At 49.5% G+C, this 22,424-nt stretch overlaps 1 protein-coding gene across 2 annotated transcripts; it reads right to left on the reverse strand.

Moving 5' to 3' along the window:
• Positions 1–15,259: 15,259 nt before the first annotated feature.
• On the reverse strand, positions 15,260–21,663 carry PLAU (plasminogen activator, urokinase). 2 transcript variants are annotated; one of them, XM_007962966.3, is made up of 11 exons: positions 21,559–21,663; positions 21,167–21,254; positions 20,686–20,713; positions 20,433–20,537; positions 19,649–19,823; positions 19,363–19,454; positions 18,986–19,205; positions 18,618–18,766; positions 17,827–17,967; positions 17,344–17,492; positions 15,260–16,351 (listed from the first exon to the last, which is right to left on the reverse strand). In XM_007962966.3, the coding sequence occupies exons 2-11, from the start codon at positions 21,221–21,223 to the stop codon at positions 16,175–16,177; spliced, it is 1,293 nt and encodes a 430-aa protein (XP_007961157.2). In that variant the 5' UTR covers positions 21,224–21,254; positions 21,559–21,663; the 3' UTR covers positions 15,260–16,174. The 2 variants fall into 2 exon arrangements, with proteins under 2 accessions (XP_007961157.2, XP_007961156.2); XM_007962965.3 differs by having other exon boundaries at positions 20,433–20,540.
• Between the last annotated feature and the right edge of the window lie 761 nt (positions 21,664–22,424).

Below are 22,424 nucleotides of genomic sequence, written 5' to 3' on the forward strand. Positions count from 1 at the left end.
CCAGGCTGGTCTCTAACTCCTGGTCTCAAGGGATCCATCACCTCGGCCTCCCAGAATGCTGGGATTACAGGTGTGAGCCACCACGCCTAGCCCCAACTGTGCATTTTATTTTATTTATTTATTTATTTATTTATTTATTTTGAGACGGAGACGCTCTGCCGCTCAGGCTGGAGTGTAGTGGCCGGATCTCAGCTTACTGCAAGCTCCGCCTCCCGGGTTCACGCCATTCTCCTGCCTCAGCCTCCCGAGTAGCTGGGACTACAGGCGCTGCCACCACGTCCGGCTAGTTTTTTGTATTTTTTAGTAGAGACGGGGTTTCACCGTGTTAGCCAGGATGGTCTTGATCTCCTGACCTCGTGATCCACCCGTCTTGGCCTCCCAAAGTGCTGGGATTACAGGCTTGAGCCACCACGCCCGGCCCAACTGTGCATTTTAAATGGAGCTTTTGTGATCTAGCGACTGGACTCTCCTAAGCACTACACCACTGTCAGGTCTCCAGTCTGGGCAATCAGCAAAAGTCCTCCCTATTGCCCAAATCCCACCTTCCCTAGTCAAAAAGAAAAGGAAAAAAAAAAAGAATTCACTGGGGCAAGAAATAAACTCTCAACTCTCCCTAAAGGGCAGCAGGGTAGCAAGTGGCAGGCAACAGGGGTGAAGGCCGGGGGAAGTCTTGTAGATTCCAGCATGCCCACCCTCAAGTGTCCTAGACTGTCTACACACACACACACACACACACACACACACAGAGTGTAAAAGCAGAAGCTGTAGGAAGAAGGTGCTCTAGCGGGAGACCCCACCCCGACTTTCTTTTTTTTGAGACGGAGTCTTGCTCTGTAGCCCAGACTGGAGTGGCGCAATGGCATGGTCTTGGCTGACTGCAACCTCCACCTCCTGGTTCAGGCGATTCTCCTGCCTCAGCCTCCTGAGTAGCTGGGACTGCAGGTGCCCACCACCACACCCAGCAAGTTTTTGTATTTTTAGTAGACACGGGGTTTCACCATGTTGGCCAGGCAAAACTCCCCTGCAAATCTCCCCTTCCCCCCTCATTACCTTGAGAAATCAGAGAGGAGCGTCAGGCCCAGCTTTGGACTTCCTGCTCCCTCCCCAATGAGGGGAAGAGAACTTCAATGCTGAGTCATTTCCCATCGGGTTGGGCTTTACCTGGGAGTTTGAGTCACCATGCAGGTGTCCGGGAGGGAGAGGTGCTGCCCAGCATGACACATCTGCCTGCTCAGGAAGGAGGTTAGCCACTGGGGGTAAGGCATTGAGGGTTCCAGGGACCACTCCATGTCTGACCCTGAGGCTAAGAACCCCTGCTACTCTGTGAGGGGTTTTATAGTCCCAGGCCAAAACCAAGGCCTTAGGGGTGAAAATCAAAAGCCCAGGGCTCCTTTGCTTGTCTAACACCTCTTCCTTTCGCTCTGCTTTCTCCCCTCCAAGCCACAGGCACCCAGCCATCCTGGGGTGTATCTCCCAGCATCTCAGCTGGTGAAACCACAACCCTCCTGACAGGTCTTGGGTAAAGGCCCCACAGCTCCAGACACAATAAACAATGTCGCTTCCCTTCTCCTCTCTGAGTTGCAAAGAAAATCCCAGACCTGAGGAACACCAATGAGAGTCTGATCCCAAGGCAGCTTCAGGGGCTGCCCAAACCTTGTAGCCACATCAGGGGCTTCCTGGAGCTGACCAGCCCAGCCCCAGGAGGCCGAACTCTAGACAGGGTATCTCCACCCGACTTTCTCTTTTTTAGAGACAGAGTCTTACTCTGTCACCCAGGCTGGAGTGGTGCAATGGCACAATCTCGGCTCACTGCAACCTCCACCTCCTGGTTCAAGCGATTCTCCTACCTCCGCCTCCCAAGTAGCTGGGACTACAGGTGCCCACCACCACGCCAAACAAATTTTTGTATTTTTAGTAGAGGTGGGGTTTCATCATGTTGATCTCAAACTCCTGACCTCAGGTGATCTGCCCACCTTTTCTGCCCAAAATGCTGGGATTACAGGTGTGGGCGAAAGATTACCTAGGTGCCAAGGCAAGAGATTGAAGGCACAAACTGTTTCAGTATAATAAAGAAAATAGTTAGAATAAGAATAGTCATAATATAAATTAGATATAGAGATGATCATGGACAATTATCAATCATTATTATAAACATTATTAATAATTAGTTTTAATATTACTCTTTGTTGCATTACTAACATAACCTAGGAATAACCAGCGGGTATAGGGTCAGGTGCTGAAGGGACATTGTGAGAAGTGACCTAGAAAGCAAGAGGTGAGCCTTCTGCCACCCCCGCATAAGGGCCACTTGAGGGCTCCTTGGTCAAGTGCTAACGCCAGTGTCTGAGAAGGCACCCATTACTTAGCAGACGGTGAAAGGGAGTCTCCTTTCCTTAGAGGAGTCAGGGAATGCTTTGCTCCACCAGCTTCATGTGGAAGGCTGGATATTATCTAGGCCTGCCCGCAGTCATCTGGAGGCCTAAACCGCTCCCTATGGTGCTGTGCTTCAATGGTCACACTCCTTGTCCACTTTCATGCTCCTCCCATACTCCTGGTTCCTCTTTGAAGTTCATAGTAGATAGCGGTAGAAGAAATAGTGAAAATCTTAGTCTTGATTTTTCTTACAAGTGCAGAGAAGAAAACGCTGATGTATGCTGCCTTCTCTCTCTCCTTCAGCTACCTAAAAGGGAAGGGCCCCATATCCTGTAATCATGTGACTTGCTTCACCTTGTCAATCACTTAGAAGATTCACCCTCCTTACCCTGTCCCCTTATCTTGTATGCAATAAATATCAGCGAGCCCAGCCATTCAGGGCCACTACCGGTCTCCACGTCTTGATGGTAGTGGTCCTCTGGGCCCAGCTGCTTTCTCTTTATCTCTTTTTCTTGCGTCTTTATTTATTACAATCTCTTGTCTCCGCACATGGGGAGAACACCCTCTAAGCCCCATAGGGCTGAACCCTACATACAGGCATGAGCCACCTAGCCTTGTAGCTTTATTTTTAATTGACAAAAAATAAATATATATATTTATGGGGTACAATGTCATATTTCAATAATGCATATGTTGTAGAATGATTATGTCAGCCTAATTAGCATACTATCACCTCACCTCAAATATTATTTCTTTACGGCGATAACGTTTAAAATCCTGTTTTAGCTATTTTGAAATATACAATACCTTCTTACAAACTCTAGTCACTGTCCTGTGCAGTAGAACACAAGAGCTTTTCTTCCTAACTGTAACTTTGACCTATTGACTGCCTCCCCTTTACCCTTCCACCCCTACTGCTTGACTTTCATGGTCCCTCCACTTTCCATTCTCATTAGTTAAACCATGCGAACTGTGGAAGGCTAAATAATATCCTCCCAAAGATGTCCACATCCTAATCCCTGGGGCCAATGATTCTGTTCCCTTACATGGCAAAGATGACTTTGCAGATGTGATTAAGGATTTTTTATTTGTTTGTTTGTTTTAGAGACAGAGCCTGTCATCCAGGCTGGAGTGCAGTGGCATGATCTCAGCTGACTGTAATCTCCACTTCCCAGGTTCAAGCGATTCTCCTGCCTCAGCCTCTCGAGTAGTTGGGACTACAGGCGTGCACCACCACACCCAGCTAATTTTGTTGTTGTTGTTGTATTTTTAGTAGAGACAAGGTTTTACCTTATTGTCCAGGCTGATTTCAAACTCCTGACCTCAGGCCCTCCCTGGCCTCCCAAAGCGCTGGGATTACAGGTTTAAGCCATCATACCTGGCCTAAGTTAAGGATCTTGAGATGGGAAGATTATCCTGATGGACCCAATGCAATCCTCAGGGTCCTTCTAAGAGGGAAACAGAAGGACCAGAGTGGGTGAAGAGGATGTCATGATGGAAGCAGAGGTCAGAGTGATGTGGGGTCATGAGCCAAGAAATGCAGGCAGCCTCTAGGCTAGAAAAGGCAGGGAAATGGATTCTTCCCTGGAGCCTTCGGAAGGAACCCAGTCCTGCTGACCCATTTTGCATTTCTGACCCGGAGAATTGTAAAATAATACATATGTTATTTTAAGCCATTAAGTTTGCTACAGTAGCAGCAGGAAATTAATACATTAACCTGTTTATACAGTAAGCTTTACACCTTCCAAGCCACCCTGCCCACTCTCCCAGCTGAGGCCCCTTCCACCTTCCCAATCAATCTCCCCTGGATTTCCCACATGGAAACCATAATTAGCCTTGCCCTCAGGCTTCCACCAAATTGTTTCCTTGGCATTCCTTGCCTTCTCCTGTTTCCTGACCCTTCCCGGATCTGCATCTCCCTTTAACCTAATAGGTTTTTTGTTTTTTGTATCTTGTTTTGAGACAGACAGAGTCTTGGTCTGTTGCCCAGGTTGGAGTGCAGTGGCGCGATTTCAGCACACTACAACCTGCACTTCCCATGTTCAAGTGAAGCTTGTGCCTCAATCTCCCGCGTAACTGAGACTACAGGTGTGCACCACCACACCCAGTTAATTTTTGTATTTTTAGTAGAAACAAGGTTTCACCATGTTGGCCAGACTGGTCTCAAACTCCTGGCCTCAAGTGATCTGTCTGCCCTGGCCTCCCAAAGTGCCGGGATTACACGCATGAACCACCATGCCCAGCCTAACCTGATAGGTTTTTTGTTTCATTTTGTTTTTAAGAGCTCAGGCTGGAGTGGTCATAGCTCACTGCAACCTTGACCTCCTGGCCTCAAGCAATCCTCCTACCTCAGCCTCCCAAGTAGCTGGGACTACTGGCATGTACCACCATACTCAGCTAATTTTTAAAACAATTTTTTTTTGTAGAAATGGGGGTCTCATTCTGTTGCCAAGGCTGGTCTCAACCTCCTGGACTCAAGAGATCCTCCCACCTCAGCTTCCCAAAGCCATGGGATTAAGGCATGACCCCCACATCCAACCAAACCTGATAGTTTTTAACTCTACCTATTAAAATAATCCGGTGTGAGACATTTAAAAAACATTTTAAAAATACGTCCCAGCCCAGACCAATTCAGTCAGACTCTATGGAGATGGAGCTCAGGTTATCACATAATTTTATAAATCTCCTCAGGTGATTCTAATGTGCATCCAGCATTGAGAACACCTGCCAACGTGTTGCTCTGTGGTATGTGCATTTTAGTATGCACAAGAATCACCTGGAAAACTCTGAATGTAGATGCCAGGACCCCACGCCCGGAGAGTCTGGGTCAATACCTCTGATGGGGGCTCAAGATCCTGCTTTTTCAACAAGCTCTCCAGAGGTTCAGATGCAGGTAACATTTGGAATGTTAAGAGACACTTCCATTGCCCTTCTGTCTGCTCCCTCTCCAGGAGACTCAGCTAATTAGAGAGTTCCTTAAATCAATGATCCTCAGTCTTCGATGAATATCAGAATTGTCTAGGGAGCTTACTAAAAATACAGTTGCCCAGACACCAGTCCAATTTGTTTAACCAGATCCTACATAACCAGCTGCCCCAGGCGTTAGGATGCATCCTGAAGTTTGAGAATCAACACCTAAAACAGTGGTCCTCAAACCTGAGCAGGCCACGTAATCCCCTGGAGAGCTTGTAAAAACACAGATTGCTAGGCCCCACCTCTAGAATTTCTGATTCAATCTATCTGGGGTGGGGCCTGAGAATTTGCACTTCTAACAATATGCCAGGTAATACAGAATTGCTGCTTTGGGGACTCTAATTGCTTTAGATTGATGTACTAGGCTGGGTGCGGTGACTCACACCTGTAATCCCAGCACTTTGGGAGGCCAAGGTGGGCGGATCACTTGAGGTCAGGAGTTCGAGACCAGCCTGGCCAACATGGTGAAACCCCGTCTGTACTAAAAATACAAAAATTTAGCTGGGCATGGTGATGCACACCTGTAATCCCAGCTACTTGGGAAGCTAAGGCAGGAGAACCACTTGAACTGGGAGACAGAAGTTGCAGTGAACCAAGATCACGCCACTACACTCCAGGCTGGGTGACAGAGCAAGACTCTGTCTCAAAAAAACAAAGATTGATGTTCTAAGCAAAGTGTTTATCCCACTCTGTTTCCAGTTCATCATTTCTCTTCATTCCCTCAGCCAGCACAGAATTCAGTTGAGGAGACAGAAAGGGCAGAGGGAAGTACTCAAAGAAGTCTTGACTTGAAGGGACTTTCAGAGGACTTCTGGTGAGCTCGCCACTAGGGAAACTGGCAAAATTCTAATAACTCTCTACAGCCAAAGATGGTGGCCAAATTCCAGTGGGAAATAGCTATTAACTTCACAGATACGTCCAGTTCCAATGGGACTCAAGAGCTTAGAGCTTCCCTGGCAGAATCTCTCAGCCTGTGGTGGTAAGGAGTGTGTAGGTATAGTGAGAAATCAGAGAAAGTTTGAGGCTGGGGGGCCAGGCATGGTGGCTTATGCCTGTAATCCCAGCACTTTGGGAGGCCGAGGCAGGCGGATCACAAGGTCAGGAGTTCGAGACCAGCCTAGCCAATATGGTGAAACCCCGTCACTACTAAAAATACAAAACTTAGCTTGGTGTGGTGGCACACGCCTGTAGTCCCAGCTACTCGGGAGGCTGAGGCAGAAGAATCGCTTGCACTCGGGAGGCAGAGGTTGCAGTGAGCCGAGATCATGCCACTGCACTCCAGCCTGGGTGACACAGAGAGACTCTGTCTCAAAAAAGAAAAAAAAGAAAAGGAAAGGAAGAGAAAATTTGAGGCTGGGGCTGACACTTGATACATTCATTCATTCATTCATTCATTTAGAAATAAGGTCTCACTATGTTACCCAGGCTGGTCTTGAACTTCTGGCCTCAAGCAATCCTCATCCCTGAGCCTCCCAAGTAGGTGGGATTACAGGCGGGCACCACCATGGCTGGCTTCACCAAGACAATTAAATGGAAAAGCCAAGCTGGACCTCCCTCCAATGGCATTAACCCCATCGTATACAGTGCCCTGGAGAGAGAGCTAAAAAGACAGTAGGGTGAGAATGGGAAGAGCCAGGTGAGGGAGAAAGTAATTTTCTTTCCTTTATATGAAAAGGGATTGAGAAATTAAGGGCAACTGAAGAACCACCAAAAAGAGGGAAGCAGAGACTGGGCTAGGAATCCCACCAGCTGGAGTCCTTACAAAATCTTCTCCATCACCACACCCTCGTGCCAGAACTTGGTGATGTGCTAAGGGCATGTGATCTGTTGAAACACCAGAAGTCACATTTTTAGGAAGTCAGAAGGCAGACAGCTAGATCCAGCATCTGCTGATTTCCTTACACGTGCCATGAACCTATCCACTAACTCACTGCCAGTGCATCACATGACCAGGAGGTTCGGGAGAAATTCCAGGTGTTAGAACCATAGTCACGGGACTGAACCTGCCCGGGGTATTTAGGAAACAAGCATCAGCCTGTGCAGGCTTGGATATCAGCACTGCATGGTGATTATGGTGATAGGGAAGTTCTCCAGCTGGGTAGACAGAGTCAGGGAGGTCATTAGCAGGACTAGCTGCCCTGAGCTACTGATCCTCAAAGTTCTACAAGTGGTAACTCTAGCTTGGTCAGCTACCTACTCTAAATCTCTTATAGTGGAGCCTCAGTTTCTCACCTGTAAAATTATGCTGTTGCCTTATCTACCCGAAGGCAGGAGACTAAATCAAGTGATACCTCCTTTTCTTCCCACCCCCAGCCAGACACCAAGTCTATTCTATCCCCACCAATCTTCCACATCTATATCCTCTGCTCATATCCCGCTGCCATAGCCCTGGCTCAGACACTCTTCAGCTCCTACCTCGCTGATTGCAATAGTCTCCAAACTGGTTTTCCCTGCTTGTAGTCTCACCCAGGCCCAAGAATCTTCTTTTGATCAATTTTTCACACTGCTCCAAAATCTTTAACCATTCCACATCACAAGAAAGTTCAAAGTCCTTCATGTGGCAGGCAGAGTCCTCTAGGCCCGTAGGTTCCAGCTCTTGCCAATCCTTCCAGTCAAATCACTTCAATGCCAGTCCCTACCCCAGCGGCTCGAACCACCTGCAGTCCCTCCAGTGCCCTGGGCTTCCTCCCTCCTCTTCACGTTTGCATGTTCTGTTTCCTCTGTTCAGAGAAGCATTTCTTCCTCCTGTATTTGCCCTTCAAGATTCTCCCCAAGGTCACCTCCTCCACCTTGCTGTCTTAGCCCTCCCTGCCCATCTTGTAAATCTTCCTCACCCTGTACTCTATTCATTTGCAATGTGTCTCTTCCCCAACTGGACCCTTATCTCACTGAAGTTGAGACTGGGGCTCTCATCTTTATACCCAATACACAGCACAATGCCAGGCCCATGGCCGACTCCCAATAAGTGTTTGTTATATTAATGAGTGAAGGATGAATCAGTGAATACATGAACATTTTGGGCTCTCTTCTAGCCCCGAATCCTCACCAACCTGTGCTAAGAGTGCCCTTCTTAGGCCAGCCATGGTGGCCCATGCTTATAATCTCAGCACATTGGAAGGCCAAGGCAGGAGGATCACTTGAGCCCTGGAGTTTGAGACCAGCCAGCCTGGGCAACATGGTAAGACCCTGTCTCTACAAAAGAATTAAAAAAAAAAATTAGCCAGGTGTGGTGGCGCATACCTGTAGTTCCAGTTACTTGGGAGGCTGAGGCAGGAGGATCATTTAAACCCAGGAGGTCAAGGCTGCAGTGAACTAGGATCATGCCACTGCACTCCAGCCTGGGCAACAGAGCAAGACCGTGTCTCAAAAAAGTGCTCTTCTTTTAGTGGTCCTTTGGTCCTTTTTTTTTTTTTTTTTTTTTTTGAGACTGAGTTTTGCTCTTGTCGCCCAGGCTGTAGTGCAGTGGCATCAAACTGGGAAGCTATTGTAGGGTAGACTGGGTTCAACTAATGGTGTTGGTGGGGAGGGAGAGAAATGGATGACTTCAAGAGATATCAGTCAAATCCCCAGGATTTGGTGATGCAGGGGATGAAAGAAACCAGGAGAGAAGCATCAGGATGAAAGAAACCAGGAGAGAAGCATCAGAAACCTCCAGGTTTCTGGCTTTCATAATTGAATGGATGTGGTGCCATCATCTGAGACAGAAAGTGATGGGAGATGTCTCCACACTGGGGCATGAAGACTGGGCCAGTTTGGGGCAGGTTGACTTTGAGGTCCCCTGTGAGTGACAACCGAAAGTGGTGTCAAGTAGACAACAGAAAATGAGTCTGGAGTGCAGAAGAGAGGTCTGGCTAGAGATCAGCTTTGTAAGTCATCTGTTTATTGGTGGTCATTTAAGCCTGGGTGCTAACGAGATCCAAAGGGAGAAAGCTTAGGGTGGGAATAGGAGGTTTAAGATCAGGCTTTGGGAAACTTAACATTTAAGACCGAGTAAAAGAGGTCGAGATTACAAAGGAAACCCAAGAAGCCAGAGATGTTAACAATGGCTGTGGAATGCTATGAAAGTATTTTACATTTGTAGCTACTTTTACAATTGAATAAAAATGTTTAGTTTAAAAACCAAACTTTTTATGGCTTCTATAACTTAATTCACTTTCTGGATTTTGAAAAATAGTGCCTGAGGGCAAGAGGTGATAGTCAAAATATTTAACTAGCAAGATACCCCAGTAGGACAATTTCACCTGAGCCAGCTGGACGGAGGATCTCAGAGGCCTTTGCTAGGCCACAGGCATTAACCCTGTGGTTGCTGGATCATGAAGAAACGGAGAGAGGCTGATGGCAGGGGCCACGCAGAGAGGATCTCAGGACAGCATCTGTTTAGTCATTGAGGAGAACCTGTGCTTGCTGCTGAGAATCAGTCCTGCTGCAGGGTCCTCACCAGGTGGATCCCACCAGATTCTTCCCCACCATCTCCACCTGCTCATTGTCCCCCAGAGTTCTCCACCACAATGGACTATTCCTCATTTCCTGAGGACACCTCACCTTTTCATGCCTCCATGAACTTCCCTATGCCTACAATGCCTTTCTTCTAGTTTGGCAAATTTCTGTGAATATTTGAAAGTCCAGGTAAAATATCACCTCTTCTGTAAAGTCGTCATTGACTTCCCCAGGCAGAATCAATTGCTTCTTCATTATTGTTCCATGCATTTTATGCAGACTTAGTATAGCACTTCGCAAAGTGGTAAGCTCCTTGAGGACTAGGACTGCCTCATTTGTATCTAAAATAATGTCCTGTGTATGGGTACTTTTAAAAAATGACAAAGGACCAGGGGCAGTGGCTCATGCCTGTAATCCCAGCACTTTGGGAGGCTGAAGCAGGTGGATCACGAGGTCAGGAATTTAAGATTAGCCTGGCCAAGATGGTGAAACCCCATCTTATTGAAAATAGAAAAAAATCAGCAGGGCATGGTGGCAAGTGCCACCAATCCCAGCTACTTGGGAGGCTGAGGTGGAGAATTGCTTGAACCTGGGAGGTGGAGATTGCGGTGAGCCGAGATCGCGCCACTGCACTTCAACCTGGGTGACAGAGTGAGACTCCATCTCAAAAAAAAAAAAAAAGGAAGAAGGAAGGAAGGAAGGAAAGAAGGAAGGAAGGAAGGAAGGAAGGAAGGAAGGAAGGAAGGAAGGAAGGAAGGAAGGACAAAGATTGTTGAATGAATCTCAATGTGACTGCAACCTCAAAAAAGAGATCTAGAACTTTTTTGTTTTTGTTTTTGTTTTTTTTTGAGATGGGGCCTCTCTGTTGCCCAAGCTGGTCTGGATCTTCTGAACTTAAGGGATCCTCCTGCTTTGGCCTCCCAAAGTGCTGGAATTTACAGATGTGAGCCACTGCACCTCACCTAGACCATCTTTTCCCTCAATTTGTTATTTAAAACTCAGCAACCTCATTGACACATGCTATGACATGGATAAAACTTGAAAACATCATGTTAAGTGAAAGAGGCCAGTCACAAAGAACCACATATTATAGGATTCTATTGATATGAAATGCCCAGAATTGGCAAACCCACAGAGAGGACAGAAAGTAAATTAGTGATTGCCTAGGGCTGAGGGGGTTAGGGAGAAAAAGGGAGTGATTGTTAGTGGGTACAGGATTTCTTTGTGAGGTGATGAAGTGTTCTAAAATTGGTTGTGATGTCTCACAATTCTGTGAATCTACTAAAAACCATTGCATTGTACACTTTAAATGGTGCCAGACATGGTGGTATGAGCCTGTAATCCCAGCTACTCAGGAGGCTGAGGTGGGAGGATCACTCTGGCCTAGGAGTTTACAATCAGCTTGGGGGAGAGAGCAAGACCCTGTCTCTAGAAAAGAGAAAGAATAAATGGGTAAGTTGTATATGAATTATATCTCAATAGAACTGACTTTTTTTTTTTCTTTAGAGACAGGGTCTTGCTCTGTCGCCCAGGCTGGAGTGCAGTCGTGCAATCATAGCTCACTGTAGCCTTGAGCTCCTGGGCTCAAGCAATCCTCCCGTCTAGGCCTCCCACAGTATTAGGATTACTGGTGTGAGTCACTGTACCTGGCCCAGAAATGATTTTTTAAAAACACCTCAGCAACTCCTCTTACTTCATCTAATTCAAAGGGAGGGTTTAGTGTTTCCTGCTGGGAAGGATAGTGGACCCAATGGGAGTGAGTATGGAGGGGTATATGCCGGGGTGCAGCTGCTGCCGACTTGGGAAAGATAGGGCATACGTGGAATGCAGGCTGAGTCCTGTTAATATAATGGGCTGAGAATACTTCAGAAAGAGGGGTTCTGGTGAAAATGGAAACCACTTCAATGAAACCAGGTTGCAGCAGAAATGCTGAGGTTACGGTGAGAACAGTGAAGTTTTACTTTGAAACCAGTGGCTGAGTGTGGTCTCCTCACCTGGTCTGGGAATCTTCTAGGAGGAAAGAATTGTTATCTAGGAGAGGGTTAAAATTCTGATAGACGAGGCTGGGTGTGGTGGCTCACGCCTGTAATCCCAGCACTTTGGGAGGCCAAGGTGGGCGAACCACGAGGTCAGGAGTTCGAGACCAGCCTGGCCTACATGGTGAGACCACCCCCATCTCTACTAAAAATACAAAAATTATCCAGGTGTGGTGGTGCACGCCTGTAATCCCAGCTACTGAGGAGGCTGAGGCAGGAGAATCGCTTGAACCTGGGAGGCAGAGGTTGCAGTGAGCTAAGATTGAGCCACTGCACTCCAGCCTGGGCGACGGCGAGACTCCATCTCAAAAAAAAGAAAAGAAAAGAAAAAGCACAGTGCTCGATCATGGAGGCACTAGTAAGAGGCAGTCTCTGGAGTGAGAATCTGGAGCTGTGAAGCTGGTTGCTGGAGGAGCGGCTGATGCCTGCTCGCCTGGGGTGAGATCTAATATTAGGCAAAGAGACAGCAGCTGACTGGGGGTCGGGGTGTTGGCTGGGAAATGGCCTGAAGATTGTTAACAGCCTCATTGCTTAACCCTGCCAGTAGGGCTCATACTTCCTGTTTGCAGTGTCTCTGAGCCCTGATGCTGGAGCTGCTCAAGTTTGAACAAGATCTTTCTTGGCCCCTTAGGGGAAGGCAGAAGCTGAGCGGCCACTCTGCCTGGGCAGCTTCCTAGCAAGTTTCCACTCCCACAAAATAGTGCAGTTCTGAGGTGGGAGAAGGGAGAGGGTTCCCATCTGATCTGATGCTACAAGAATTTACTTAGCTTTGTAATAATAACCACCGTTTTTATGCTTTTTTTAGGTGCCAGTATTATGCTAAGGGACTTATGAACTCATGAATCCTTTTTGTTGTTGTTGTTGAGACGGAGTCTTGCTCTGTTGCCCAGGCTAGATTGCAGTGCTGTGATCTCTGCTCACTGCAAATTCCACCTCCCAGGTTCAAGTAATTCTCGTGCCTCAAACTCTCGAGTAGCTGGGATTACAGGCATGTGCCGCCACGACCAGCTAATTTTTTTTTTTTTTTTTTTCTCCCCAGTAGAGACAGGGTTTCACCTTGTTGGTCAGGCTGGTCTCAAAATCCTGACCTCAGGTGATCCGCCTGCCTTGGCCTCCCGAAGCACTGGGATTACAGGCCTGAGCCACTGCATCCAGCCTTCATGAATCCTTATAAAAACCCAGGGAGGTAGATTGTATCATCTCTTTTGTACAGATGAGGAAACTGAGGTGCAGAGAGGCCAATAATTTTTCTCAAGTCACACAGCTGGTGTTAGATTCTAGTTCAGGCCACCGGACTCCAAAATCTATCCTCTGAACCACTGCATCAACCTGTGTAAAACAGCACACTAGATGATGGAGATCAAAAGTCGAATACTAATCCCAACACTTTGGGAGGCCGAGGCAGGCAGATCACCTGAGGTCAGGAGTTCAAGACCAGCCTGGCCAATATGGTGAAACCCTGTCTCTACCAAAAACACAAAAATGAGACAGGTAGTGGTGGTGCATGCTTATAATCCCAGCTACTTGGGAGGCTGACGCAGGAGAATCGCTTGAACCTGGGAGGCAGAAGCTGCAGTGAGCTGATATTGCACCATTGTACTCCAGCCTGGTGACAGAGAGAGACCCTGTCTCAAAAAAAAGAAAAAGCCAATATTTGGAGTTCTTACCCTCTAAGGAAGCACGGTCCAGAAAGCCTCTAACCAGGGAATCCAGGACACCTTGTGCCACCAAACCCCGCTCAGAAAACGGGCTGTTCATGCAGAAAACTCATGCTGACCATATCTGGAATTTTTCTGGGCCCTTCATATATTCTGACCAATTGTCCCCCAAGGCTGTCAATCAGTGGTGCATGTCAGTAACACCCAGGGAGCTTTTCTAAAACCACGAGACCTGGCACCAGCCCTGACCTGAATCACAATCTCTACAGGTGGAGTGTAGGTGTGCATATTTTAAAAGGTCCTCAGCTGACTCGATTAAGAAACGCTGCCCAAACCCATTAACACAGCTTGGAAATTCTAATTTTTGATACCCAATTATCTCCCAACCTGCCTTCTATACACCAGTTTTTCAAACTTGATGTTTTGTTCAAAATATATAGTCACCCCCATTAGGACATCATCCTGCTTTGAGATTCTGGGCCCCCTAATCATAGCATAGCAATGGCTGGTCACAAGCTCTGTCAACACACTGGGAAAATTCCAGCATCAGCCCCACACACAGATGATGGGGAATTATGTTTTCTATTTCCTGAATGCCACAGACTCAAGCTGGTATTCTGGATAAGCAATTTCCTTCCTTCCTTCCTTCCTTCCTTCCTTCCTTCCTTCCTTCCTTCCTTCCTTCCGGATAAGCAATTTCCCCCTTTCCCTTTCCTTCCTTCCTTCCTTCCTTCCTCCCTCCCTCCCTTCCTTCTTTCTCTTTTCTTTTTTTTGAGGCAAACTCTTCCCTCTGTTGCCCAGGCTGGAGTACAGTGGCGCTTTCTCAGCTCACTGCAACCTCTGCCTCCGGGGGTTCAAATGATTCTCCTGCCTCAGCCTCAGCTCAGCTTGTAGCTGGGATTACAGGCACCCACCACCACACCCGGCTAATTTTTTTGTATTTTTAGCAGAGATGGGGTTTCACCATGTTGGTCAGGCTGGTCTCAAACTCCTGACCTCGGGTGATCCACACACTTCGGCTTCCCAAAGTGCTGGATTACAGACGTGAGCCACCGAGCCCAGCCAGCAATTTTCACTTACAGGTCATCTTCTTCTTCTTCTTCTTCTTTTTTTTTTTTTTGAAACAGTCTTGCTCTGTCACCTAGGCTGGAGTGCAGTGGCACAATCATAGCTGACTGTAAACTTGAACTCCTTGGCTTATGATCCTCCTGCCTCAGCCTCCCAAGTAGCTAGGACTACAGATGTGTGATACCACACCTGGCTAATTTTTTTTATTTTTTGCAGAGACAGGGTCTCACTAAGTTTCCCAGGCTGGTCTCAAACTCCTGGGCTCAAGCAATTCTCCCACCTCAGCCTCTCAAAATGTTGGGATTACAGGCATTAGCTACTGCACCTGGCCACAGGTGTTCTCCTTGGTTGAGGTCAGCTCAAGGATTGTTGGGGGCAGAGTGAAGAGAATGTTGTGGAGTTAACCCTAAAGAAGACCACAATGTACAGCTGTACAAGATGTGCACTGCACAAAGGTATCAGGTTAAGGAGGCAATTGGGAGCTGACACTAAGCCTGCACACTACTTACACAGCCATGGGATTGTGGTTTGGGGAAACTTCGTATACCTTCAGTGCTGTGGTGGCCCTGCCCTACAGCTCTCCTAACTTGTACCTCCCAAAGCTCCATTAAGTCCAGAGATGAAGTCCCATAAGAAACTCTGGGGTGCAGTCCACTTTTGTTATTTTCTCCTTTTCATGTACTCCAACACCTTCCCATACAAGCACCAGGGAGATTTGTCATCAGAAAAATCACATTTTATTGATCACTTTTATTTAAAATTACAAAAATATAAATAAAAATAGTGAAATATAAATATTCAGTGTACAGGAGTGGTCCTCACCCCACCCAGTGAGGATTGGATGAACTAGGCTAAAAGGAAGGGATAACTGGCCAAGAAAGGGACATCTATGTGAAAGTGAAACTGAGACAGTGCTGGTCACAGGTCATACTGCAGAATAATACATTCCCAGGCACTATCATGTGGGGGACCCAAGAGGCCCCAGGAGTGACCTATAACCTCTCCAGACAGACCACTCTATGTGGCATCACAGTCCACACAATTTAAGGAAATATCTAGACTTGCAATCAGATACCAGCTCTTACTCACACTTACACTCACAGCCCACACACAAGTGTGCAAACATACACACACATATATATTTCCTGATACATTCATGGAATGTCAGAGCCCTGCCCTGAAATCATTAGTGTCTCTACTCCCCAAACTGCTGCTCCCATATTGGCTAAGCGCCCTCAAAAGGCCTCAGCTGTTACACTTCCTAATTGGGAAATTATTCATTTCTCAATCATGGGCCTTATGAATGCCCACCATCAGGGGAGCTGGCTCTCCCTTCACCCACGCACAGGAGATGCCCTGCCTTTTTTAACTCCTGCAGGCTTCAGTCCAGAAAAAGACAAGTTGCTGGTCAGTAACATCTTGAGTCAGGACCACCCCTCCATCCTGGCCAGAGGGGTCTGGGCGGCCAGCACCCAGCTATTGTTGTTCGCCCTGGTGGGTGGCACAGGAAAATCCATCTGTGCAGAGCCTGTCTTCCCAGTCTCTTCTTACAGCTGATGGAGATGACTCTACTGCAAAAATGACAGCCAGCAAGAAAGCGGGTCATGCCCATTTCCTCCCAGGGGACCCTCAGAGGGCTAGGCCATTCTCTTCCCTGGTGTGACTGTGAATCCAGGGCAAGAAGCGTGAGACTCTCGTGTAGACACCTGGCTTGTCCTTTAGGGCACATCCACGGCCCCAGCTCACAATTCCAGTCAAAGTCATGTAGCCTTGGATGGAACAGACAAGGGGTCCCCCTGAGTCTCCCTGTGAAGCCAAAGACACAAAAGATGAGCCCTAGAGAAGTGAGGAGGGGGTTTCTGATCCCACCACCCAACCATACCTGAGAGAGGGATGAGTTTCCCAGTCAAAGTCCTTAGTGACTTCCCATTTTCTTTCTTTTTTTTGGGGGGCGGGGGGAACAATCTCCCTCTGTTGCCCAGGCTGGAGTGCAATGACACTATCTCGGCTCACTGCAAACTTGCCTCCTGTGCTCATGCAATTCCCATGTCTCAGCCTCCTGATTAGCTGGGATTACAGGCATGTGCCACCACACCTGGCTAGTTTTTTTTTGTATTTTTAGTAGAGACAGGGTTTCACCATGTTGGCCAGGCTGGTCTCAAACTCCTGGCCTCAAGTGATCCACCCACCTCAGCCTCCCAAAGTGCTGGGATTACATGCATGAGCCACTGTGCCCGGCGCAGCCCCATTTTCTACCACATCAAGTTTAAAATCCCCTGCTTGGTTTTAAAACCCCTGTCGTCTGCTGCTATTCCATCCATACTCCCAGACCCTACTTTTCCTCCCCACCTGGAATATGCCAGCCTCCTACTCAGTTTTGTATCTTTCAACTGAAACACCCTCCTTTCTTCCTTCTGCCTCTTCAAACACCTATCAAGTCACATTTCCTTTAAAGCCTCCCCTCCCTGACCCTCAAGTTGACACTCACCTCCCTCTCCTGAACACCTGATCATTTATAGTTCACAATGTGCCATGGGCACTGAGTTACATTGTCTTTTACTGTTTCCTCTTTCTAGGATCTCCTGCCCCCAGTCTTAAGCGACTAGCACAGAGCTGGGATTGTTTTGGTAATGTTTGGTAAACACACAAGCATTGGTTTAAACCCTCAAAGACCTGAGCTCCTGATTCTGGCTACTTAGGGCTTTGGCTAGAGAGAGACACCCCAAAGCTGGCTGGGACAAGCCCAGGAGTTCTGGGGAGATATGGAAGAGATGGAGAGAGATGCTTAGAACTCTCACCTGGCAGGAATCTGTTTCCCACTGTGGGTCAGCAGCACACAGCATTTTGGTGGTGACTTCAGAGCCGTAGTAGTGGGGCTGCTGACACTTCTGGTGGGAAACCAGCTTCACAACAGTCATTTTCAGCTGCTCCGGATAGAGATAGTCAGCTAAGCGAAGAAAACAGGGAGGCGTTTGCATCAAGATTTATCTGTCCACTGGGAGTCTGCCAGGGAGGGGAACCATAAAGTGTCTCTACCAGGGAAGGCCCTTATTCTTTTCCATGCAAATCTGAGCCTTTACTCCACCTATAGCCCCTACCATCTATTTAACTTTGCAGCCCATCACTCCCTAAACAACAATCCTCATCCATCCCTGGACCCATCTGCCACCTCCTCAGTGCTCTCATCTCTAACTCTGCAGTCTTCCCTTGATCATGCTGGGCTTGCTTTCAGGTCAAAACACTCCCCAGGACCTCCTAAGTCAGTCCCAATTTTCACTTACTAGAATTCTCTTTTCCAAAGCCAGTGATCTCACAGCTTGTGCCAAAAGGGGGATCGTTATACATCGAGGGCAGGCAGATGGTCTGTATAGTCCGGGATGGCTGCGCACACCTGCCCTCCTTAGAACGGATCTTCAGCAAGGCTGGGGGAGGACAGAGGGTGAGAGGAGAAAGATCACTACTGGTTAGGCGGTCCCCATCTGTCCCCTTCAAGTACCAAGGAAGTAGCTATGTCTATCCCTAGGTCAGTCATCCAGGGAGGTCTGCTGGTCGCTTATCACCTGGAAACCTCCCCTGCCCCATGCCCCAAGGGCTTTGTTACAGGTGTTGAAAAAGTCTTGGATGGCCAGAGCCACTGCATACACCTTTATAGGTAGTTTCTGCAAAAAGTCCCAGGTGAGGTAGTTAGGCTGGAATCCAGCCCAAAGCTCCATTCTCCAAGTTCTATATCCCAACACAGACAGAGGCTACATCCCACAAAGGAAGGGGTGTCTTTTTCTAATTCGTATAAACAGGGCATTCCCAACCCAAGCCATATACCCACAGGGCCATTTCCACTTGCAAGAGGCTACTTGTTGGGGAAATTCAGGGTCTCTCCACAGGAGCACCGGACCCCTCAGACTTTATGGAACTCTTCCCCGCCACCACTCCCTTTGTCATGTATATTGAGGCTTCAAGGTCCCCCACCCCACCCCTGCCCCACCAGCCAGCTTCAACCTCAGCTCAGGTCTCTCCCTGGGTCCCTCTCTCCCCAAGCCATGATGGCCACAGCAGTCACGGGGTTTCCCCTCACCAATGTCGTTGTGGTGAGCAAGCGTGTCAGCGCTGTAGTCCTCATGTAGGATGAGGTTTTCCACCTCAAACTTCATCTCCCCTTGCGTGTTGGAGTTAAGCCTTGAGCGACCCAGGTAGACAATGTAGTCCTCCTTCTTTGGGTAATTACTGTGGGAGAAGAAATCCATCAAGCCTAGTCCCATGAAATCCTGCCACTTCTTCCTTCCCTCCCTAGAGGCCTCAAAGCATGACTTGTCCCCAAGGCCATGGGCTGCAAGGAGAGGGGCAAATGAGGGAGAAATGAGGCGGAACCCTTTGCTGGGAAGGAGAAGGGGATGTGTTTGGGGTGGGGCAGAAGAGTCAAAGAGGAGAAACCCAGGGTCGTACATGAAGCAGTGTGTGGCGCTGACCACCCAGCAAGGGCTGATGAGGCTGCCTCCACACACGTAGGTGACAGAGCCGCCCCGGTGCCTCCTGTAGATGGCTGCAAACCAGGGCTGGTTCTCGATGGTGGTGAATTCTCCCCCAACAATCTTAAAGCGGGGCCTCAGAGTCCTTTGGCCACAATGAAACTGTAATTCTTCTGGAGGAGAGGCGGGCTTTTTTCCTGGAGGACAAACAGAGGGATGTCTTGGGGAGGCGGTTAGGAGAAAGCATCCCTCTCGGGCGCCCCTCACCTCCTCAGCCCTCCTGTGATGGAATAAGGGGACATGCGAGTTTGTCCCCTTCCACCCCACTGTCATCAGCAGGTCAGTGATGCTCACCATCTGCACAGTTATGCACCATGCACTCTTGGACAAGCTGCTTTAGGCCGACCTGCACATAGCACCAGGGTCGCCTCCGGTTGTCTGGGTTCCTGACAACACAGAAAGATAGGGGATGTCATTCCAACCCAGAGGGCCTTCCTTGCCTCCTCCCCTCAGGGAAGACTCAGCAGCCAGAGACTGCGCTTCTCTCATGCTATGGCCAGCCCTCTGGGAGAAGGGGATGGTAACAAGGTTTCTGGGAAGCTGTGGGGAGGACTCTTGGTCCTTGTTGCCCCCACCTTACCTGCAGTAATTGTGCTTCCCCAGGCCCAGCTGAAGAGCATCAGATCTGTGGGCATGGTATGTTTGCTGAAGGACGGTGGCAGAGTTCCAGGCCAGGCAGGACCGGCCCATGGTGTCAGTGCTGGCCTTTCCTCGGTAAAAGTGACCATTCCCCTCATAGCAGGTTTTTGACTTATCTACGAGGGCACAGGAGGATGAGAGAATGTGAGAAAGAGAAGGACGTTCCAACGAGCTTTTTTTTTTTTGAGACGAAGTCTTGCTCTGTCGCCCAGCTGGAGTGCAGTGGTGTGATCTCAGCTCACGGCAACCTCTGCCTCCCAGGTTCAAGCGATTCTCCTGCCTCAGCCTCCCAAGCAGCTGGGACTACAGACATCCACCACCATGCCGGGCTGATTTTTGTATTTTTAGTAGAGGCAGGGTTACACCATGTTGGCCAAGCTGGTCTTGAACTCGTGACCTCAAATGATCCACTCACCTTGGCCTCCCAAAATGCTGGGATTACAAGCGTGAGCCACCACGCCCAGCTGCCAACGGACATTTTAAAGATGATGTGGTTTCAGACCTGCCAGAAGACTGGACAGGGTCTCCTTCCAACCGCACCTCACATTTGTGTGGCCATTGCTTCACAGGAGTGTGTGTGTTTATGCTTGTCACATAGGGATGAAGATGTCACCCACCCCACCTCCAGCTCCTAACTCCTGCCTGCTCTTGCCTCCCACTCATCCCTCCCTGTCCCCAAATTTTTGGTGCCCCCTAACTCCCATTTGCAGTGGAGATCCCCATACCTATCTCACAGTGTTGCCCTCCGAATTTCTTTGGGCAGTTGCACCAGTGAATGCTGGAGAAGTACTTGTTGGACATACATGTTCCTCCATTTAGACAGCCACAGTCTGCTGGAGAGAACAAAGGTGGGGTAAGCGAGGGGGAGTGGAAGCGGTAAGGGCTGGGGCAGCCCTGCAGCAGGGGTAGGGAGGGTATGTCCCCAGAAGCTTTCCCAAGATGTCTGTACAGCCAATTGTTGTAGGGGTGGATACTCACATGGAATTTGATGAAGTTCACGGCTGCCCTGGAAGAGATTCGGGAGGAGGCTTCATCAAAGGTCCCATGCTCCAGGGACTCCAGGGTGAGGGTAAACTGGACCTAGTCCCAAAACCCACTCTTCCTTCCCTCTCGCCTCACCCCGTTCGTATCTAGTTCTCACATGGAAGACCATGGGTTTCCAGCAAGGAGAAATGGATTGACCCAAGCAAGCTTCATCTACCAGATGCCCGCAGGCTGGGGCAGTCCCGGCGGCTTCTTCCCCCCTTGCCGGTCAGTGCCAACCCCCGTGGTTCTCAAGCCTCCGCTGCCACCCTGTCCCATTTCCTGGGGAGAGCCTGGCCCTCCTATGGATGGAAGCCGGAGGGGCCCTGCTATGGATGGAAGTCGGAGGACCCCCGCTCCCTGAGCAGCCCCTCCTCTCCCCTGGTGCTGATCAGAGGTCCTCGGGCGGCATCGGTCAAAGCAAGGGAGCACTCACTTTGGAGTCGCTCACGACCAGGACGCAGAGAAGCAGGTGTGCCAGCAGGGCTCTCATGGTGGTGAGGTCGGGGCGCTAGACGGCGGTTCTGCAAAGGAAAGAGAAGTCAGGGCAAGAGGCGGAGGTGCGGGAAGGCGGGCCAGGCTGGCGACTGCAGCGCAAGGGAGGTGCCCGCGGTGACCAGGCTCCCCAGCCCCGGCTGTCTCTCTCCTCTCTGGGCTCCGGACTCCCGGGCAGCCTGGACCGGCACCCGCGGGGGACGCCCGGGAGCGGCCGCGGTGACTCCGTGCAGCCGCCAGGGAGCCGGGGCAGCCCGGAGCTGGGGAGGCAGATGCTCGCGAACTGGGGCCGCCGCGCATCCGGCCCGGAGATCTCGATACCGCGACACTCACCGGTGGCTGCGGCACGAAGGCGCGAGCCGGCGCTGCGGGGACAGGTGGACCCTGAGCTGGGGTCCGGGGCTGCAGTCTCCGCGCTGTCCTGCTACCCGCGGCGCCTGCTCTATATCAGGGCCCGCCCCGGCGCCGCCCCGCCCTCTCCCGCCCAGCTCCCTCCCCTGCCCTGCAGCGCTCCGCGACCCGGACCCCGCGTGCTTCTGCAACGCTCACAAAGATTTGGGGGCAGCGCGATCTCCAGCGGAGGGGACCCAACAGCGTCTGTACTGAGGAATTGAGAGGCTTGTAAATTCTCCGTGCTTCCTCCCATGAACCTGGCCCAGGGCCTGCCCCAGTGCACTGAGTCCCCGAATTGCAGAGAGGAGAGAAGGCGCACGGGAGACTCTCTACCTCGCCCAGCTCTGAAGCCTCCTGGGGTCCCTTAATCAGTTCTTCTCCAACCTCTCCCTGCTGGGCCCCAACTTGCCTAAGAGGGCCTCAGACCCCCTTGCCCGCAGCTGATGGAGCTGTGAAGTCTTCATCAACGCGACAAATGTAGGAGGCACACTCTCCCAGAAACACAGAGACAAAAACCCCTGCCTGCAGGGGCTCCCTCTGTGCCTCTCTGTTCAGTGGCAGTCCCTAGATATCACCAACACAACCAGTGGATGGAACAAAGCCGGACTTACTGCTTTCGGCAGTAAGGGAGTTTGATGGTGCTATCAGAGAGGAGGAAAGGCAAGACCAGATTACTGAAAATTTGCAGTTTGATTTAAAGTCCGTTTTTGACAGGGCTTGATAAGGATTGGATTAGGTGTCCTGATATGATGTTACAGGATTGTGGGAACAAAGTCCTACGGCATAAACTGTTGGTGCTTCCTATT

The sequence above is a fragment of the Chlorocebus sabaeus genome, chromosome 9, assembly GCF_047675955.1.
Source record: "Chlorocebus sabaeus isolate Y175 chromosome 9, mChlSab1.0.hap1, whole genome shotgun sequence".
NCBI lineage: Eukaryota > Metazoa > Chordata > Mammalia > Primates > Cercopithecidae > Chlorocebus > Chlorocebus sabaeus.

What these genes read in the sequence shown, in the direction of transcription:
- PLAU (XM_007962965.3), bottom strand. Translation starts at nt 21,223, where the DNA reads ATGAGAGCCCTGCTGGCACACCTGCTTCTCTGCGTCCTGGTCGTGAGC. An exon ending in GGGAAGCACAATTACTGCAG is followed by an intron (nt 19,455 to 19,648) that starts GTAAGGTGGGGG and finishes CTGTGTTGTCAG; the next exon opens with GAACCCAGACAACCGGAGGC. An exon ending in GGGAAACAGATTCCTGCCAG is followed by an intron (nt 16,352 to 17,343) that starts GTGAGAGTTCTA and finishes TTGGCTTCACAG; the next exon opens with GGAGACTCAGGGGGACCCCT.